Genomic DNA, 22,511 nt, shown 5'->3' with positions numbered 1-22,511 from the left:
AAGGAACCACTAAGTGGCAGTGATCAGTGTGCTGAAGTGGGATTTACTCAGAGGTAACTACCATCAGGGGTAAAGGGAAGGGTTTTTGCTTTCGTAGCAAAAACCCTTTTCGTGGGTTTTTTGCTCTAGGTCTGAGACAGTATTTAAATTCTATAATGTGGGACCAACTGATGATGTTACCAACAGCAAATTCAAAATGGGAGGCATTCAAATAAATAATCTTTAAAGCTACTATGCTTCAACTAAGAAATATTGTTCAAGATTTAGACCTAAATGGATGTCAGATGAACTAATTAGAAAAATGCATGGGATACATATAAATTAACAGGTGACACAGAAGCCTATGATAGGTATAAGCTTGTCTGTAACCAAGTCACAATGGAGGTTAGGCAGGCAAAGGCAGATTACGAGAAATCTTGGGCAAAGGATGCAAAGAAAAACAGCAAAGAGTTCTTTACTTATGTAAACTCTAGAAGGAAGGGGATGAATGAGAAGTCCCCTTGATATCGATGGTTCAACTGTTGATGATCCTGTTCAGGCAGCTAACAAACTAAATGAATATTTTGCATCTATATTCACACATGAATGATTTATTCCTCACTCTGGCAATAAGTTAGATAATCTTGTAATAGCTGAGAGTAAAGTGGAGGAACAATTGAAGATAAACATACAGGCACCTGGGGTGGATGGAATCTATCCAGTTATATTAAAGGAGAACATCAAAGGAAGTAAGCAAACCCTTAGCCATAATTATGAGAGCTTTCTTGGACTTAGGGGAGGTTCCCATTGACTGGAGATGTGCAATGTGATCCCAATCCACAAAGGAGGATCAAAGGGAGACACAGGTAATTACAGACCTGTTAGTTTAACTTCTGTTCAAGGGAAATTAATGGAGGCACTGGTTAAAGAAGCATTGCGGGATCATCTAGACAAGGCTTCAGTAATAGCTTGGACACAGCATGGGTTTGTTAAGGGGAAGTCTTGTCTGACCAATTTGATTGGATACTATGATGTAGTTACAAAGAAACTGGTTCAAAGAATAATTTTGATATCATATTTTGATCTTAGAAAGGTTTTTGATACTGTTGCACATGGAAGGTTTCTGCACAAATTGGAGAAGTGTGGCATTGGAGGCAAATTGCTACTATGGATAAAGGGATGGTTGAGTGGGAGAAGACAGTGGTAATCAATGGACACTGCTCTTTGTGGTCTAATGTTATTAGTGGAGTCCCCCAGGGTTCAGTGTTTGGTCCATTGTTGTTTTCTGTATTAATTAATGATATTGTTGATGGTATATCAGGCTTAATGTTCAAGTTTGCAGACGATATGAAGGTCGGCAGGGTTGTTAATGACACTAATGACAGTACGCTGCTGCAACAGGATCTAGAAAAGTTGAGCAGTGGGCTGAGAGGTTGGAACTGAAGTTTAACATTGCCTGCATATGGGAAGGAATAACCCCAGAGTAACATATCAACTGTGTGGTACTACACTGTCAGTGGTAGAGAGTGAAAAGGACCTGGGGGTAATTGTGCAGGCAGATATGAAGTTTTCTGAGCAGTGCAGACAGTCTGCAAGAGTAGCTCTTGGTGTCTTGTCAATGATATAGAGGAATTTTTCTAGCAGGGATAAGGATGTCATTAACCCTTTGTATAAGGCCAATTGTCAGGCTGCACCTTGAGTACTGTATACAGGTCTGGAGGCCTCATTTTAAGGATGTAGAGCTGTTGGAATGAGTACAGAGAAGGGCAACAAGATTAGTGAATGTAACAAAGGGTTGCTCTTACGAAGAAAGGCTTAAATTTTGTAATTTACAGTGTCTGGAGTCTAGGCGCTTGCAAGGTGATCTGATTCAGGTGTATAAAGCCTTGAATTGTATGAGCATGCTCAATGCTGATGGGATTCTTCCTCTTGCTCAGAATAATCACCCGAGAGGGCATAAATTCAAATTGAGGAAAGAAAGTTGTAGGATAGATGTGCTTTTGTTTGCTGGAACAAACTTCCATCTGTTGTCGTAGAAGTTGGTAGCTTAAACAGATTCAAGGCAGAACTAGACAAACATTTGGAGCGAGTGGATGGGTGAAATGAGAAGGGTGTGTTTTTTTTTTTTGGTTGATGCTATATAAGCTTAAGCTTGCTTTCTTGCATCATGTGCCCTTGCTAATGCTAATTTCAGTGTACATTTCTTCAACCTCTTCATCATGGCTTGATGTTGGTGCATAAACCATTATAGCCTTTAGTTTGTCCCTATTAGAAATCCTGAGAAGCAGTCTTGACACCCTTGGTGATGTACTTTTGAATTCCAAAATGTTTTTTATATCTTTATGGACCAGAAAACCAACTCTGCGTTTGCTGTTTTCAATATTTCCATTGGTGTCCAGCAGATTTCCACTTGATAAACTTACAAGCGATTCATTTCTTCTTATTTCAGCCAAACCAATGATAATCCAATTCACATTTTCTAATTCCTTTTCTAGTTCTAGTATCCTGGCTTCACTGATGAGCGATCATACGTTGTAATAGGCCAAGTTCAGTTTCTGTGCATGGCAGCCTGGTTGTACCCAAAGATTCTTAGCACCCTCTGCTTCCACTCTGATCCTCTCAGTGCCGTAAGAGGGAGAGTGAAAGCTGCTGGGGTCTGAGGGCCATTTGTTTCATTGTGTCACCATGTTCTTGGAGGGTTTGGTCATTTCCTCTTCACACTGACCAGGTACCTTGAAGAGAACCACTTTATACGTTCATTGCCACCAAAGTGACGTAACAGGGCTTACCATGGGGAAGGTGTGTATGAGTGGATTTTAGGGAGGCAAGCCAACTGGACTTCTCCTAAATCTTCTAAAATAGAAAGATATTGGATCCATCAATGTTTTAGACTGAGTGTTTGATTACACGCACAATGCCTGTTCCCCTCTAAACTTCTAACCATTTTAGTACCCCTTAATTTAGCTGTTTCTGTAGTATTAGCTTCCTGGTTATTTGAAACGTAGCTACCCTCAGGTCATCTTTCCGATATTGGCTCTTGCAGCAAAAAAAAAAAAAAAAAATCCCCCACCTGAGTGCAAGTGTTACTTTACACTTTGGCAGTTTGCAAGTTAAAAATTGATAACTAAGGCATGGTTATGATCCTCCTTCCCCCTCCTTTCAATGCTATTTTTGTGGTGCCATAAAACCATTTCTCTTATTTAGAAGTATAGCAAAAAAGTTCGTTTCTTCTAAATTTTTTGTTCTTGATTAATTCCCCCCATATATGTTATGATGAATTAAGAAAATTATAGGCTGAATTGTAAAGCCAATTAGAGGTGAGGGAACTGTAAATTAAAAAGATTAAAAAAAAAATAAAAGGTGAAATAGCTGTCATCAGAAATGGGTGGGCAAATTTTAGTTAAGTTGAAAAAAGGAGAAAGCGAAAATCTGATCTTAGATAAAGAAAATATTTATACATGGTCAGGTAAATATAATATATTTATCAGGCTCATACACACACATGCACGCATACAGTCAAACTTGGACATCAAGGGACTGACAGTTTCCTCCTTATAACCATTACTCACTATAACTTGATAAAACAAGATTTAAAAAACAAAAGAAATATTAGAGATAAAAAATATTAGTATATACCTACATATTATTTGTATTTGGTTTTTAAACCGATCCAGCCAACAGTTGTTACATACAAAATCATCGCATCCAAATTGTTTAGCAAATTTTTCTGCTTGAGCCTTCAAGATCAGACAGTCACTTGAAAATCCAGCACTTCTTTGTGTAGTAAACCATCGAAGCAATGCTTCATTGACATTTGTAACCTCGCACTTTCTAATTTTTTTGATTATGTTCTTTTCCAATGCTGATATGTAAACATGTTTATTCTTCCACAATGTTGGTACTGTAGAAGAGGACAAAACGTTTTGCACCACATTCTAACTCACAAATAATTGATCTTTTTGCAAATCGAGAGACACTTCCTTTTGTTAGCAGACTTGTTTCCAAAGGAAGGGATCATTTCTAACTGATTTTACTTCAAAAGTGAATAATACAAGACAATCTGTAAATAGGGTAATGCAAAAAGTGAAATGCCAATGCACTATTGTTATAGCCCCCATCCCCGAAAGGACAAGGTCATTAACTGGCTGCTAATCTTGATGCTGGTGGCCATAAAAGCTAAGTCGTCCTTTTCATTTTTGTCTATTCCAAGAATTGGGTTTTTTCGACTACCCGAGCAATTAAGAATGTTTGCATATCTATCAAAATTTGTACGGTATATCCGTGTAGTATGCTCATTATAACAGTGAGAGATTGTATGGAAATACGTGTGAATTAAAATCATTATGGCTTTTTGCTCATTACAGCTGTGATCTTATTATTTCTGTGCTCATTATAACCAAGTTTGGCAATACAGTTGTGCCCCTGTATCCGCTGATTAGATATCCACTGATTCAGTTACCTGCGGTTAACCACGGGGGAAATTAACGAAAAACTTAACACTTACTACTCGCATGTCCAATATGATGCTTCCTTTTATTTTTTATGATGTCGATTTTAAATTGAATAGCTTCCCTTTATTTTTACAATGTTGCATATGGTTTGGTCACCAGCATTATACTGGTTCTTTAGAGATTTAACGGATGTACAGTTTTCAAACTTTTGAATAATTTCAAGTTTTTGTTTAATTTAAAAGCACAACTCTTGTGTTTGCCCATCATTTTTGCGATTTATAAACAAAAAAAAAAAGTTACTATAAAAAAAAAGAAAAAAAAAAATTCTGACATCCTTGACAAATAATGAAACAAAATTTGTCCTTTTGCAGTGTGCCGGAACACAATTGACGTGATGCACTAAATCAAACTAAACATTTGGTCTCTCTTTTTTTTTTTTTTTTTTTTTTTTTTGAGTGGTAGGTGTGAAGACAGCAGGGGTTGCAAGATAATAGGTACCCTAATCTCTCAATGATGACTTATAATGCCAGTTCTTGTCGCTTATTTATGACTTGCAGAATATCTGTTTGCAAGTCGTAAATAAGCGACAAATAACTGCAAAATATTCTAGTTATTACTTGAATTTTATGATTTCTGGTTGACTTTTTCCTTTTTTTTTTTAATTTGGAGTCTTGAAGTGTCTCGGTAAATCGAGAGTCTTCTGTACTTTATTATTATTGTATTTAATGTTGGTAATGTCTTACTGTGTGTTTAATTTATCAATTAAACTTTATTATCCATATACAGTACAAGAAAATTGCCTTATATATGGGGTCAGCAGGTGTTTGCTTATATCCACGGTTTCAGCCATCCACGGTAGGTCTTGGAACGTATCCCCCGTGGATATGGGGGTTTTACTGTATATATAATTTTATTTTTTTTGTTCATCGTAATTTGAAAATTTACCATCCCCCATTCCACTCTTAACAAATATACATACATGTACACATTTTTTACTAGCTACTGGTTCCAGCAGCACCATCTCATATTGGTGCCACGTTCATAAATAGATTTTCAAATTGATTTTAACCCTTTTCAATCCAGAATTATTTTGCTGTCTTCCCAGTGCAGTCCAACTCAAAAAAAAAAAAAAAAAAAAAAAAAAATCCCCTACTAGAATTATTCAGAAATAATTTATATTTTGGTTTGCATGAGATTATATGTAAACTGCATGGTAAAACATTTTTTATAAACCCTTTAGACATTTTAAATATTAATTAATTATTTATTGATTTTTACCTTAAATCACCTACTTTCAATTCCTTTTGTTTCATATTTAGTTTGTGGAAAATTTTCAATACTCAAACAAATTTCAAACTACTTTTAATATTCAAACAAATCTTTTCCTCCAGTATGCATTTTTGAAAAATGGAATTCTGTTTATTCTTCAGACCAGTATTCTTTTATATTAAGTTTTTTTTTTTAAAGTTTCATGTTAACACCAAAAAACACTTGGTTGATTCAAATTCTGAAGTAAAGTTCTAAAAATTGATTTAAAAATTGATTTTATTCACTAGAAAGGCTTGAGTTGGCACTCTAAACACTTCTAACAGTGACTTATAAATTGAAGAAAAACTGTTAACAATTTAATATAAATATTAGTCTTTTTTTTTTTTTCACATTATATATATGAATATATGAAATATATATAATGTGAAAAATATATATAATATGGTGTAATTATTATACTACCATGGTAGTACAATAATTACACCTGCAAAGTGGGATAACAAATTTCATTATGAGCAAAACCAACTGTTGCAGCCACTGCAATGTCAGATGACCATAAAGGGTTAAGTCTTGGTTTTAGGAAAACTTTAAATTTCAACAATGAAAAATTCTTTGAGTTGATGAATTAAATGCATTAGTACTTTAGAGATCCAGCATTTCAATTTCAGAAATAAATTCCAGAATTTAAAAAAAAAAAAAATCATTGCTCTTAATTCATACAATGTTTCCAGAATATTCATATTTAACTCATCCTGTTTTGCATGATAATTATGTATCTTATGTTCTGTTTTCAGCAAAACAGAGTGGTAGGGGCCATGCAACTTTACTCAGTCGAAAGAAGGGTGAGCCAGCCTATTGAAGGTCATGCAGCTGCCTTTTCTCAGTTTAAATTAGAGGGAAATCCAGAACCATCAACACTGTTTTGTTTTGCTGTAAGATCAGCTCAGGGTGGAAAGGTGACATTTCACTTTTTTAAAGATTAATGATATACTAAAAAAAAAAAAAAAAATCTATAAAGCCTACATTTACACCTAGAACATTGCAAGAGTTTTATCCTTGATTATTGTTTGAAACTGTTGGAAATAACAGATGGACAAATGTATATATCTGTACATATGAACTGAAACAGTTCTGAATATGGTCTCAAAAATGAGATGTTTCTTTTGTATAATACTTTGTGAGGAAGGAAGATTAAATGTTGGTATGTGAGAAAGCACATTTTCAATTTCAAATGGATATATGTTAAAATCCCATTATAACAAACTTCACAGGGTTGTTCATATCATTTTGAATCAATTTATTTTAATGAATATTGCAGGAAATTATTCAAAAGAATCATCTAGTTATTTCAAAAATTCTGCTGCATGTAGAAGTGATTTCTTTATTTAAATCAATAAATAAAATGACAAAATCATCTGTACTGCAAACTAAAAAAAAATTTTTTTTTGTGTCACGAAAATATATTTTATTTATAATATATCACACATTAAGAAATAGTAGACAACTTTTTTACTTCTTCACATTGATACTTTAGTTTTTGATTTTAGTGCTAAAACTTATTATCCCTACATTAATATGGAAACACTTTAGTATAATTGAAAATGTGCAGGTTCAGTTAGTGCCAAGTGGAATTAAATTAATTCTGATGCTTTTTTTTCTTTCTTGCCACTTGAGTGAACTGCTTAGGCAAATGTAAACAAAATAGCTTACTTTACATAACAAAAAATTGACTACAAGTATTAATTCTTAAATGCACCTTTTTGTAAAAGTTTCTGGAACACTTACCAGGTACATGCAGCAGAGATTGGGGAGGGGTAGCATATGATTCATTCAAAAATGTGGAGAGCATAGAGCTTGTAATATTGAATTCTTTTCATATTTTTTAAGATTTCTATATTTTTATACAAGTGAATGCTCCCACAATCATATCTACACTTTGGGCTACACAATGCCATTCACAATTGTCTGAACAAATTTGCTTTTCATTATGAACCATTAAATTTGGGAATAGTTGACTTTGAAAATAGTTCATTGTACTGAATTTTTTGCTAAAATTCTTTTGTTCAAATGTGTTTTACAAAGCACTAACAATAAGGAAAGTGGGCCAGGATATAGAAATATTTTTGTTATATTGAAAATTTTGTGAAAATGGTATTCATTACATAACATGCATTATATTTATATCATTACACTTGTGTAATGCACAGATATTGCATAAGTTGCAAATTAGTTTCAAAACAAATTTGTGATTTTTTTTTCATTAGTTTTAAGACTAGTCTTTCATCCTCAAGGCCAAAGGTTAATGAAAGGGAGATATTTTTACTTCTTGCATTCATTAATGGCTGCAGCATAAAGTTAGCATTGATGGAAGCAAAATACCAAGAGAATTTTTTTCTTGCAAAACAAGAATTATTAAATTGGTTTTATCATTTAAACAGTAAAAATGTGTACCTGTTAGAGGAAGAAACATAAGGTTATTATCACATTCCTCATTTGTTTTAACATTTCCACATACGCTGCCTAGCCTTAGTTGCTAATGCTCCTAAAAAACCAAATAACATACATTGCTTAGAGATGTTGCAGATTTAAATTGACTTTAATCATTTCCAACTTTCATCAGTATCACCTTCAAAATTTTCTTCACAATGCATACTACTACTAATTTCCTAGTTTATTTCTAGATCAGAATTAGGACAGTCTTCACTAGAAGGAAGGAAAAAAATAATCAACACTTGCAAATGCCATAGTTTCCATGTCACCTCATCACACTTGTGGAGTTGATAGTCAGTTCAGATTAATATAGATCATCCAGCAGAATTTTCTGATGAACTGAATATCTAACTTTAACAGTTTTCATAGCAATCTGTTTTGAAGTGGAGGGTATTTTTCTAATACTTCTGAACCATTGTAGGATAAGTAATGTTGATTTTACACACACACTCTTCAGATGCATTTGATTTTTATTGAATTAACTGAATTTTTATTTTCCCCAATTAATAAAGTGAAAATTAAATTTAATAAAAGTTAATTTATTACCAGTTAATTAATAATTACCTTAAAAATTGAGAATTCTTTTAAATTCACTGCACATACTTCAACATAATATTCACTCAACTTGTTTTCTAATACTTTGCTTATTTCTCCTGGATTTTAAAAAAAATATCAAAATGCAACACGTTTCATGGATCTTTGATTGTATAAAATAAACAAATATTTGTAGAAGAATAAGAGAAATTTACCTCAATATGATACAAGAATTCTTCTGTATGGCACTCTCTAGAAATTAAAATGAATAAAAAATTAATGCAAAATGATTACAGTTATCATTTTGCATTAATTTTTTATTTGTTTTAATTTCTGGAGAGTGCCATACGGAAGTGTTCTATGTATCATATTTGATAAATTTCTATTATTCTTCTACAAATATTGAAATACATGTTGTAGAATGTATTGAGCATTGTAGCTGTTTTATATTATCAAAATAAACAAATAGAAACATATCGAAGAATATATTTTTGCAATGTAATTTACTTAATTCCCCCTGGATTTTAATAAAAATGTTTTTTACATTTCTGCTGTGATTAATGTAACAAAATAACATTCTTATTTTTATATTCAGTAAATTGACAAAAAAATGCTTTTAAATCTTTTTCTGAAAAAGAAACTGCTTTCCCATAGTGTGCAGTGTTTAACATGTTCAGTGTTGCTAAGGCCAACAGAGTATACAACTTCATTGTAATTGTTTTATTGTAACTGACATAAAAGACAACAGCTAACAATAGATTGTGCACTTCTTGTAGCAGTGTGTGGGCTTCATATCACAATGAGCAAACTTGCTTCCATGCATGTTTCCTTGCTTCCATGCTGATGCTATCGAGGCAGTGTTAGGTGGGTCGGAAAACTGCTAGCTTGGGGGGAGACAAAGACCAATAGATTGACAGTAGCCACTGGCAGAGGTGAAAGAGATTCTTGCACTGCTTCTATTAGAATGAGCAGAAGCCTGAAAAACAAGATGCATGGTATTTCAGAGACTGCTGGGAGCCATTGCGGTACAAGTAAACACATGGGTTGTGTTAGGGTAGCTAAGAATAGGAACAGGTGCATGTAACTTGCGTGTACACCAATGCTAGGAGTTTGGTAAATACATTTAATGAATTTCAGCTATTGCTCAAAACATCAAAGGCAGATATTGTTGGGATATCAGAGACGTGGGGTCACACAGATATAAGGAATGCAGAACTGGAATTTGGGGAGTACAATGTGTACAGAAAGGATAGACAGGATAGGAAGAGAGAAGGGGTTATGCTATTAGTTAAGAAACACACAAAATACAAGGAAGTGAAGCCAGTCGACATCGCTGGACAGTGCAGTGTCGAGTCAGTTTGGTGTGACATAAGTACTGGGAGATCAAAATTGAGAGTAGGAGTGTGCTATAGGCCTAATGACTCTGATGAGTATAATAAGGAACTGTACAGGGAAATAGCGTGGGCCAGTAAATCAGAATCTTATAATGGGGGATTTTAATTTCCCAGATATTGACTGGAATTTGTGGGTTGGTCACTCACACACTAGCAAGGCTTTTGTGGATTTATTGGATGATTGTTTTCTACATCAGCATGTTTGGGAGGCAACTAGAGGGAGTAATACTCTTGATCTGATTATCAGTAGTGATTATTCATGCATCAAGAATCTGCAGATAAAGGAACCACTAGGTGGCAGTGAATTACTCAAAGAGGCAACTACCATCAGGGGTAAAGGGAATGGTTTTTGCTTTCGTAAAGGCAACTATGATGGTCTGAGACATTTATTAAATTCTATATAGTGGGACCAACTGATGATGTTACCAACAGCAAATTCAAAATGGAAATATTTGAATTAAATCAAAGAATTAATCTTGGAAGTTACTAGGCTTTTCATACCAACAAAGAAATATTGTTCATGGTTTAGGTCTAAATGGATGTCAGATGAACTGATGAGACATATGACAGAAAAAAAGTGCATGGGATACATATAAATTAACATGTGACACAGAAGCCTATGACAGATATAAGTTGATCTGTAACCAAGATATAAAGGAGGTTAGGCAGGTGAAGGCAGATTGAGATCTTTGGCAAAGGATGCAAAGAAAAACAGTTCTTTTCTTATGTAAACTCTAGAAGGAAGGGGATAAATCAGATTGGTCCACTTGATATCGATGGTTCAACTGTTGATGATCCTGCTCAGGTAGCTAACAAACTAAATGAATATTTTGCATCAACATTCACACATGAGGAATTATTCAGCGAGGGGAATGTCAGAGGTGTATTCAACTCTGGCAGTAATCTAGATAATCTTGTAATAACTGAGAGTAAAGTGGAGGAGAAATTGTTGAAGATAACACAAGAAAGGTACCTGGGGTGGATGGTATCTATCCAGTTATATTAAAGGAGTCAGCAAAGGAAGTAAGCAAACCCTTAGCCATAATTATGAGAGCTTCCTTGGACGAAGGGGAGGTATCGATAGACTGGAGATGTGCAAATGTGACCCCAATTCACAAAGGAGGATCAAAGGCTGACACAATTAATTATAGACCTGTGAGGTTTAACTTCTGTTCCAGGAAAATTAATGGAGGCACTGGTTAAAGAAACATTGCAGGATCATCTAGATGAGACTTCAGTTATAGCTCGGACACAGCATGGTTTTGTTAAGGGAAAGTCTTGCCGCACCAATTTGATTGGACACTATGATGCAGTCACAAAAGAACTGGATGCAGGGAATAACTTTGATATTATATACTTGGATCTTAGAAAGGTTTTTGATACTGTTGCACATGGAAGACTGCTGCACAAATTGGAGCAGTGTGGCATTGGAGGCAAATTGCTGCTATGGATAAAGGGGTGGTTGAGGGGTAGAAGGCAGTGAGTGGTCTTCAATGGACACTGCTCAACGTGGACTAATGTTATTAGTGGAGTTCCTCAAGGTTCAGTGTTGGGTCCATTATTGTTTTATGTATTTATAAATAATATTGATGGTATATCAAGCTTAATGTCAGAGTTTGCAGACGATACAAAGGTTGGCATGGTTGTTAAGGACACTACTGACGCTATGCTGCTGCAATAGGATCTGGAAAGGTTGAGCAGATGGGCTGAGAGGTGACAAATGAAGTTTAACATTGACAAATGTAAAGTACTACATATGGGAAACAGCAACCCCAGGGCAACATATCAACTCTGTGGTACTACAGACAGTGGTAGAGAATGAAAAGGACCTGGGGGTAATTGTGCAGGCAGATATGAAGTTCTCTGAGCAGTGTAGACGAGCTGCAAGAGTAGCTCATGGTGTTTTGTCAATGATATACAGGGATTTTTCTAGCAGGGATAAGGAGGTGATTATTTCCTTGTATAAGGCAATGGTCAGGCCACACCTTGAGTACTGTATACAGGTCTGGAGGCCTCATTTCAAGAAGGAAGGATGTAGAGCTGCTGGAACGAGTACAGAGAAGGGCAACAAGATTAGTGAATGAACAAAGGGTTGCTCTTACTGAGAAAGGCTTAAGTTCTGCAAATTACAGTGTCTGGAGACTAGGCACCGGCGATGTGATCTGTGATAGAGGTGTATAAAGCCTTGAATGGTTTGAGCATGCTCAATGCCAATGGGATTCTTCCTCTTGGTCAGAATAATTACTTGAGAGGGCATAAATTCAAATTGAGGAAATGATGTGCAGAAATTTGTCTTTAGCCAGCAGGTAGTTGGTTGGTGGAACAGACTTCCATCCCTTGTTGTGGAAGTTGATAGCCTAAATAAATTTAAGGCTCAGCTGGACATGTATTTCGAATGAGCGGAGGGGAGAAATGGGAGTTTTTTTTTTTGGCTGATGCTGCATAAGCTTGCTCTCTTGCATCATATGCCTCTGCTAATGCTAATTATAAAACTGCAATTGTAATTTGCTCTACAAACTGCAGATGCTTTAGTAAGTTGCCAGAAATCTGCTTTTGGTATCATACACCAATTAGCCAAAACATTGACCAGAGAGTCGTCATGCAAATCGAAGCAACTGCAGGTGAACTATGGCGAGTGTGTGGATGCGTCAGGACACGTTTTAAAAAGCAACTAATACTGAACTCTGTTAATCAGTGTTGCATCTTGTTCTTCAGATGGGAAAGGCAGAGGGCTTAAGCGAGTTTGACAAAGGCCAAATTGTAATGGCCGGACAACTCGGTCACAGCATATCTGAAACAGTACAGCTAGTGGTGTTGTCATGGTCAGCACTGGTAAGTACCTACTTAAAGTGGTCTGAGGAGGGGAACCCACGAACTGAGGTGTTGGATGACCGCGGTTTATTGATGCTAGAGGATTGCTGAGCAAAGGCTCTCCCGGATGGTATGTGGCAACAGAAGGGTGACTCTGGTGCAACTCGCCAGTAATTGGCATGTTGGTGACGGGAGTAATGTGTCACAACATACAGTACATCGAACCCTGCTGAAAATGGGGCTGCTTTGCTGCAGGCTGCTAAGAGTGCCCATGCTAACCATGGTTCACTGTCAACAGCGCATGTGGTTCACCAGTGACAGCAATGGGCACATGAGCATCGAAACTGGATCTTGAGTGATTGGAAGAAGGTCGTCTGGTCTGATGAATCGCATTTTCTGTTGCACCATGTGAAAGGCTGGGTATGTGTGTGGGTATGTTTACCTGGTTTAGTGATGGTGCCTGGATGCACTGTGGGACGAAAACAAGCTGGTGGTGGCAGTGTCATGGTTTGTGTGATGTTCTGCTGGGATACCTACCTAAACATTGCTGACCAGGTACACCCTTTCACTGCCAGAGGTCTTCCCCTCTGGCAGTGCTGTCTTTCAGCAGGTTAATGCGACATGCTACATTGCCCGGATTGTTCGAGACTGGCTTGCGGAACATGAGGAAGATTTCCAGGTATTGCCCTGGCCTCCAAATTCCCCAGACATCAATCCCATCGAGCATTTGTGGTCTGTGTTGGAACAGCAACTCCGATCTGCACCGTCTCGACCACGGACCTTACATGAGTTAAAGGATCTGCTGGTTACTTATTGGTACCAGATACCACAGGACACATTTAGAAATCTTGTAGCGTCCATGTCTTGCTGGGTACCAGCTGTTTTGGCTTCACGTGGAGGACTACCATCATATTAGGTAGGTGGTCATAATGTTTTGACTTATCGGTGGATAACCTTAATGTTGTGTTGCAGAAATACAAATACCCCCATCCTAACCACCTTATCCACCCCTCTCTTGTCTCTAGAATGGAAAAAAAAAAGAAAAGAAAAAAAGGCTTCAATTATTTTACTCTTTGAACAGTTACACAATGTACTATTTCCAGACAGTTTCACAGATGGGTCAGTCAAAGTCATGTAGGCTCTGTAGTTGTTTTTTGTGATGGAACTCTGTCCCTTTACTGATTCTATTCACTAATTACAAAATGCTAATAAAAAGCTGTAGTCATGCGCAGTGGTAGCAAGTAGAGGTAAAAACAAAAATTTAGAGAAGGGGATACATTAGAAATGATAACAACGGTGGATGTGTCATATTTTTACTTCATCCAAAACAAAAAAAACTCTAGCTACTACACAGCCAAATGTCAGGGTAGTGAAGTGGGAAACCACAAAAAACAAACAAACCAAACCAGTGTAGTTAACCAAAGCAGTGAGTATGGTAACTCTTCATAGTGCTCATTGTGTAACTTGCTGTAGCACCCTTTATATAACTCCTGATTGTGTAAAGAATGTTTTTTACTGCTAAACTTTTACAATTGAAAAAATAATGGAGATTGAAAGTGAATATATTTACTGGAGGAATAATACTCTTTTCAAATTAAGCCAAAAATCAGGAATTGGATGAATGGGAAAAAAAAAATCAAGACAAGTAATCCTAACCAGATTAAGACCCATGTCATGCATGCTTGCTTTGAGTTTGTTGATAATTATTTGGATGTACTGAATGGTGCTACTAGCCCTTGATAACATACTATTCAGTATACCCTTATATGATAATTAGATATAATAATTTTAGTAATATTTATGGGTGCCTCTGTAGCCAGGTGGGCAGGAGCAGCAGTGTGTAGCACACGCTTCTTGATTAGACCGGGGTTCAAGCCAGTGATCACCAAATACGGAGGATGTGGAAAGGTCAGGGAATGACCACCGCATATCCCCGGAGCAATATGGCCTTAGTTGCTAATGCTCCTAAAAACCAAATAACAAATAAGTAAATTTATGTTATTTTTTTATTTTTTTTGTAGTTTCTCTGTTGTTTATAGCTTAGGGCACACATACCTTTTCCTTCACTATCAACTAGCCTGTTATCCATTTATATGTATATAATTCTCCATATCCTGTATTCTCTAATATCACAGTCTGATGTAATGTTTAATCATATATTTGATGACATTAATAATAAATTCTGTTAAGTTGAAGTTTACTATACATATCATGTTTCATTTATATGCTTTTGCTTCATTTCTTTGAACTGTTGGTTCAACATTTCTTTCAATTATATATATACAGGGTGATTCACTACCAGTGCGACAAACTTGCAGGAGGTGTAGGGGGCACAAAGACGAATTGGAACCACATAGCATTGCAGGGTCCGAAATGCCTTTGTCATGCGGTAGAGGATGTTGAACGGGAGGTTGCGTGAACAGCGATCCCGCTGGAAGTCAGCATTTGCGAACTGTTTCTGTTGAAGAAACCAAGTAGCAAAAGTCCTCTGGAGTCGATAATCCGCAGGCATCCAATGATTGGATGCATTGCAGATGGTATGAACTCATTTGGTTTGTTGACAGTATCCTCCATACAGTGGATTGGAAAATACCCAATCGTTGGCCTATCGCTCGAGCACTCTTACTCGGATTGCCTTCTGCAAGACATGCGGGACATTCTCCTCATTGTCTGGTGTCCTCATTGTTTGCTCTCGATTCATGGTACCTCTCATGAAACAACCATTCTCACGTAACTTTCTGTGCACACATGCGAAAATCGTATGCCTGTGAGGGAAACGTTCCTGGTACAAGTGCAGAGCGACGTGCCCATTACAGTCCGTAGCTCCATACACGAGGTACATGTCGGCCAGTTCAACGTTTGAATACTCGTCCATCCTACTGCCTCGGGAACCGGTTTGCAAATGCTGACCTCCATCGGGATCGCTGTTCATGCGACCTCCTGTTCAATGTCCTCTACCGCATGACGAAGGCATTTCAGACCCTGCAATGCCATATGATTCCGATTTGTCTTTGTGCCCCCTACACCTCCTGCAAGTTTGTCACACTGGTAGCGAATCACCCTGTATATATCTGTCATGACAGTATCTGCAGACAGCAAAAGATCACTGTATAATAAATTATTTATTACTCATATTTCTTGAAATCTGTTTTCAAGCAGTTGACCATATTTTATTTGTTTTATTTTATTTTTTACTTTATTATTATTTTTTATTGGCTGGTGTAGCATAAGCCATAGGCTTCCTTGCATCATATGACCATTACTTCTTCAAGAGGAGTGTTTCCATTTACAATCGGTTTCCTCAGCCTACAAGTTATTTCTTGGTAGGAATTTTTTCCTGCCATAAAGTGTAGTTCAGGGTGTCTTGGTCGGTTCAGCCTCTGGCTGTCATGCACTCTCGTACTCCATCCATCCATGTCCTTCTAGGTCTTCCAGGAGGTATCCATTCCAGGATTGCCTTTGGATATCTGTTTTCTTGCATCTGTTTTACATGTCCATACCATGTTAGATGCTTTTCTTTGATAGTGTCAATAATAGTCTTTTTCACTTCCATTTTCTCTCTTATGTTTCCGTTCCATTTTCTGTCTCTTCTAGAAGTTCCTGCTGAGCATCTCCAAAAATCCATTTCTGTGGAGAGCAATTTGTTTTCTGCTTGCTTATTCAATGTCCAGATGTCTGCTCCATACAATAGAAGACTTTGTACAATTGTTTGAAATATAAGTTTTTGTTTTATTTAGGATATTTTTGTCCACAGAAAGTTTAACATGCCAACAGCCTTTATACCATCTGCAATTCTCTTATTGATCTGTGCTTGGGACGATCCATCACTTTCTAAGGTTGATCCCAAATATTTGAATTTATCGACTTGTTTGATTTTAAAACCTGCAATATTTAGAACGTGTCCTGATCCTGAAGACAATATTTCAGTCTTGCTGAAATTGATTTTTAGACCCATTGTTTATATTCCTCAAACAATTGACGACATGCATAGTCTGCATCTTCTAAGTCTTGTACTATCACCACCTGATCGTCTGCAAAAAGTAAGTTGTGAATATAGGTGTTCTTTTTAATCGGCAGTCCCATTTTATTGCATTTTTTTGACCAGGATCTTAGGCAGATGTTGATATAAATTTTGAAAAGTGTTGGTGACATGCAACAACCTTGTAATAAGCCTTTTGATGTGTGGAATTCAGGTGACAAAGCTGATCCAAATTAAAGTGGGTGGCCATTACTAATAATCATTAGTATGATATGCCTAGGGCTTACAATACCGGGATACTGGTCACTTTTCCCGGTATTCAAATACCGGTATTGTTACAAAAATACCGGTTTTTCGGTACTAATTTAAAAAAGTTTATAATCCAATCACACAAAGGTTATAAAAATCGCCTTTATGTGATTATGACGTCCTTATCTCTACTAGCAAATGTTCGATAAATCATCGATAGAACACCATGCAACATTGTAACCCGTCCACAATTCTCCGACAACTTCATGTCTGACTATATCATAACTCCCAAGTCCCGTTCCTCCACTACTGACTTTAGTTCAACTCCACGTGTATAAGTTATTTTGGGGTTGCTGTTCCCCAGGTGTAAGACCTTGCATTTTGCTGAATTAAAAGCATAGCTGCCACTTTTCTGATCATCCCGGAAGTCTATCTAGGTCACTCTGAAGAAGCTCTGCTTGGTAGTGATCATTAACTACTCTACTGATCTTTACATCATCTGCAAGTTTAGACATCACACCCTATATCCCTTCATAAATGTCATTTAAGATAATCAAAAACAACAGTGGTCCCAATACTAATCCTGGGGAACCCCGCTTTTTACATTAACCCAATAGGCGCCTCCGTAGCCAGGTGGGAAGAGCAGCATTGCGTAGCATATGCTTCTTGATTAGACCGGGATTCGAGCCCGTCACCACTAAATATGGAGGATGCGGAACGGTCAGGGAATGACCACCGCATATCCCGGAGCAATATGGCCTTAGTTGCTAATGCTCCTAAAAAAAAATAAAAAAACCGAATAACATTAACCCAATCTGAGAAATAACCGTTTATCACAACCCCATGCCTGGTGCCCTCAAGCCATTGTGCTATCCATCTAAGGATTTTCCCTATGATTCCAGCCTGCTCCAGCTTATAAAGTAACTGCTCATGTGAGACGGAGTCAAATGCTTTGCTGTTATCTAAATAAACAAGGTCGAAATTATTCTCTAAATCCAGCTCACGAGTGACCTGTCAAAATGGCTAACGAGATTTGTTAAACATGATTTTTCCCTTTACAAAATAGGATACCGTGCTGTGTATCCTACAAAATTCCATTTTCATCTAAATGATCCTGAATTCCACCCTTGATCATTGCCTCCATGATTTTCCCTACTACTACTGAAGTTAGACTTGCCGGTCAGTAATTTCCTGTTACACTCCTAGAACTGCCTTTATGTTCCAATTTACACCAATCCAACGGAATCTCTCCTGTCCAGCGATGCTCTCATAACTAGCCTTAATGATTCAAGGCACTCACTTGCCACCTCCTTTAAGATTATAGAATATATGCCATCAACCACAGGAGCCTTACTCGCCTGTAGGTGCGAAAGTTCTCATTAAATAATCATTTGAAATTTCAGCATCATTAATTACATTTTTTTTCAACTTCACTTCCATAATATCTCATTGACAGTTTTTTATGTAAATATCGATGCGAAGTAACTTGAGTTCATCTGCAACCTAAGCTATGTTATCTAATACTATTCCATTCAATTACATGTGGATCTGATCTGGTTTGTCCTTCTCTTCTTTGCATTTATATATGTGAAGAATTCCTTAACTGCATTTCTTATCCTATTCCTTATCCTCTCTCTCTCTCTCTCTCTCTCTCTCTCTCTCTCTGGGCGTCTCCGTAGCCAGGTGGGAAGGAGCAGCAGTGCGTAACACACGCTTCTTGATTAGACCGCGGTTCGAGCCCGTCACCACCAAATGCGGAGGATGCGGAAAGGTCAAGGGAATGACCACCGCATATTCCGGGAGCAATATGGCCTTAGTGGCTAATGCTCCTAAAAACCAAATAACAAATAACATCTCTCCCCCCCAGACTCAGTAAAGATACTATAGTGAAAATTATACTTCGCTGAATAAAACTTTTCTCCTTCAGAAAAATGATGAACATAATTCAACCATGGAAGACCAACATGGAACAGAACATCGGTGTTCCGCAAATTCTTTCTAAAATAAGAAATTGCCCAACTCCAATGAGATTTTAAAAGATGAACTTGAGTTGGAAATTAATGAAATACTTAACTATTTTTGCTAAAAAAAGTTCAAAGCCTAGAAAATATGGACTGAGATCGTCTACGATTATCTCTGTGCCAGAATAGAATCCGAAAGGGCATTTTCTGACACTAATCAAATATTGTATATACCAAAATTAGATCCATTTTAAATGATCAAACTATTGATTGCTTATGTTTCTTAACAGCTCATTTTATTCGGACAGGTAGTGTTGGATGCTTAAACATAACTAAATTTGGCAGTAACAATATTTTTATTTTTAGAATAACTGTATTTTAAAATTTTTTTTTTTAGAAAATTTATTATTGCAATAAAAGTTTATTTAAAACATGACTTCAATAATTACAGTACTTGTTTTTTCCTTACTTTATTGTACCTAATTGTCATAAAAATTTATTGAGAAAAACGCTTTTTTTTTTTTTTGGAATACCAGTATCCCGGTTTTATAAATTAAAAATACCAAAATACTGGTATTGTAAGCCCTAGATATGCCCAAGTTGTTGATGTGCAGAAACTCCCTGACTAACCAGTTGTCAGACTTCCAGCCAGTTTATCTGGCCTTTTAATTATAATATTGTAGATTGCAGTATTTTAGTGTGTAGTATTTTTGCCACTTCTCATTTATTTGGAGAGGTCTGGGTTTGAGTTTGGTCAAACTGGAGGAATTTTTTGAAGGTCTCTTCAGTCAAGGCTGCAGTTAGCCTAGTTAGCTAATCTTAGATGGAGTGTTTTCCTCTTTTTTCTCCAAGAGTTTTTTAGCATTCAGTATGTAATACGTTATTGCAATGTGACTAAAGTCAATGATATAACTAGAGCTCCACATCATTACTTTATGGTTGTATTTCATAAATATACAAGTTTTAGTAAAACACTATATACATTTTGATTTGGGGTACCAGATAATGAAAATTAATTTCATGTTCAGAAGTTACCTTTCCATGGAATGGAGTTTCCAGAATTACAAGAAACTAGAATCCTTTGGTATATTTTAAGTAAGCATTAGCAATTAGTTCAGGCATATGATGCAAGAAAGCAAGCTTACACAGCATCAGCTGGAAAAAAAAAAAAAGAAAAACCATAAAAAGAGCCTTCCTATTTCACCCATCCAGTTCTCCAAATGTTTGTCCAGTTCAGCCTTAAATTTATTTAAGCTATCAACCTCCACAACAACAGAAGTCTGTTCCAGCAATCAGCTATGTGCTGGCTAAAGGCAAACTTCTGCACATCTATTCTACGACTGTCTTTCCTCAGTTTGAATCTGTGCCCCCTCTGGTTTGCAATCTGAGCAAGAGGAAGAATCTCATCAGCATTGAGCTTGTTCAAGACCTTGTACACCTCAATCAGATCACCTTGCAGGTGCCTAGTTTCCATGCATTGCAGTTTGCCGAACTTTACCATTTCTTGGTAAGAGCACCCCTTGTTCCCCTCACCAACGTTGTTGACCTTCTTTGTACTCACTCAAGCACTCTACAACTTTCTAAAATGAGGCCTCCAGACCTGTATGCAGTACTCAAGTCAGGTGTGGCCTGACCATTGCCTTATACAAAGGGATAATCACCTTGTCTCTGCTAGCAAAATTCCTATATATCATTGACAAAACTCCATGACGTGCACTGGCAACTCATCTGCATTGCTTAGAGAACTTCATATCTGACTGCACAATTACCCAGAGTCTTTTTCATTCTCCACCTCCTTGAGTGTAGTACCACACAGTTGGTACTTTTTCTCTTGGGTTGCTGCTACCCATATGCAGTACTTTGCATTTGTCAATGTTAAACTTCAGTTGCCACTTCTCAACCCATCTGCCTAAACTTTCTAGATCGTGTTGCAGTAGCATGCTGTCTTTACTGTCATCAACAACCCTGCCGACCTTTGTATCATCTGCAACTTTGGACATTAAGCCTGATATACAACAATGCACAAAACGACAATGGGCCCGGCACCGAACCCTAGGGGGAACTTCACTAATAACATTAGTCCACATAGAGCAGTGTCCATTTATTACCACTCTGTTGTCTCCCACTCAACCTAGTTAGGTTGAGTGGGAGACAACTTGCCCTCAATGCCATACCACTCCAATTTGTAGAGCAGTCTTCCATGTGCAACAGTATCAAAAGCTTAAAAATTCCTTTGTAACCACATAGCATTAGCATTAGTAGAGGCATTTGATGCAAGAAAGCAAGCTTATGCACCATCAGCCAAAAAAAAAAAAAAAAAGTAACATAAATAAATAAAAATAACCACTTCCACTTCACCCCTCTGTTCGTTCGAAATACCTGTCCAGCTGAGCCTTAAACTTATTTAGGCTATCAACTTCCACGACAAGGGATGGAAGTCTGTTCCACCCACCAACCACCCGCTGGCTAAAGGCAAATTTCCGGACATCTATCCTACATCTGTCTTTCCTCAATTTGAATTTATGCCCTCTCAGGTGATTTGTCTGAGCTAGAGGAAGAATCCCATCAGCATTGAGCATGCTCAAACCATTCAAGGCTTTGTACACCTCTATCAGATCACCCCGCTGGTGCCTAGTTTCCAGACACTGTAATTTGCAAAACTTAAGCCTTTCTTCGTAAGAGAACCCCTTTGTCCCATTCACCAATCTAGTTGCCCTTCTCTGTACTCGTTCCAGCAGCTCTACATCCTTCCTGAAATGAGGCCTCCAGGCCTGTATACAGTACTCTAGGTGTGGCCTGACCATTGCCTTATACAAGGGAATAATCACCTCCTTATCCCTGCTAGAAAAATTCCTATATATCATTGACAATACACCATGAGCTACTCTTGCAGCTCGTCTGCACTGCTCAGAGAACTTCATATCTGCCTGCACCACCACCCCCAGGTCCCTTTCATTCTCTACCACTGTCAGTGTAGTACCACAGAGTTGATACGTTGCTCTGGGGTTGCTGTTTCCCATATGTAGTACTTTGACAAATGTAATGTTAAACTTCATTTGCCACCTCGAAGCCCATCTGCTCAACCTTTCCAAATCCTGTTGCAGCAGCATAGTGTCAGTAGTGTCCTTGACAACCCTGCCAACCTTCGTATCGTCTGCAAACTTGGACATTAAGCCTGATATATCATTAATATCATTTATAAATACAGAAAACAATAAAGGCCCCAATACTGAACCCTGAGGGACTCCACTAATAACATTAGTCCACGATGAGCAGTGTCCATTGATTACCACTCTCTGTCTTCTCCCCCTCAACCACCCCTTTATCCATAGCAGCAACTTGCCTCCAATGCCACACTGCTCCAATTTGTGCAGCAGTCTTCCATGTGCAACAG

General features: G+C 37.3%; 1 protein-coding gene across 1 annotated transcript in view; it reads left to right on the top strand.

Annotated features, from left to right (window-relative positions):
- Chc (clathrin heavy chain) overlaps positions 1-22,511 on the top strand; it is a 496,589-nt gene that overhangs the window by 92,958 nt on the left and 381,120 nt on the right. Inside the window, exon 5 of the mRNA XM_090369802.1 lies at positions 6,494-6,655. Coding sequence (XP_090225928.1) covers positions 6,494-6,655 — 162 coding nt within the window. The remainder of the gene's footprint in view (positions 1-6,493; positions 6,656-22,511) is intronic.

Source organism: Mastigoproctus giganteus, chromosome 3 (genome assembly GCF_048544385.1).
Source record: "Mastigoproctus giganteus isolate SK-2022 chromosome 3, ASM4854438v1, whole genome shotgun sequence".
Classification (NCBI taxonomy): Eukaryota; Metazoa; Arthropoda; class Arachnida; order Uropygi; family Thelyphonidae; genus Mastigoproctus; species Mastigoproctus giganteus.
Note: the sequence above shows the minus strand (reverse complement) of the source record. Positions and strands in the feature narration are given on the sequence as shown.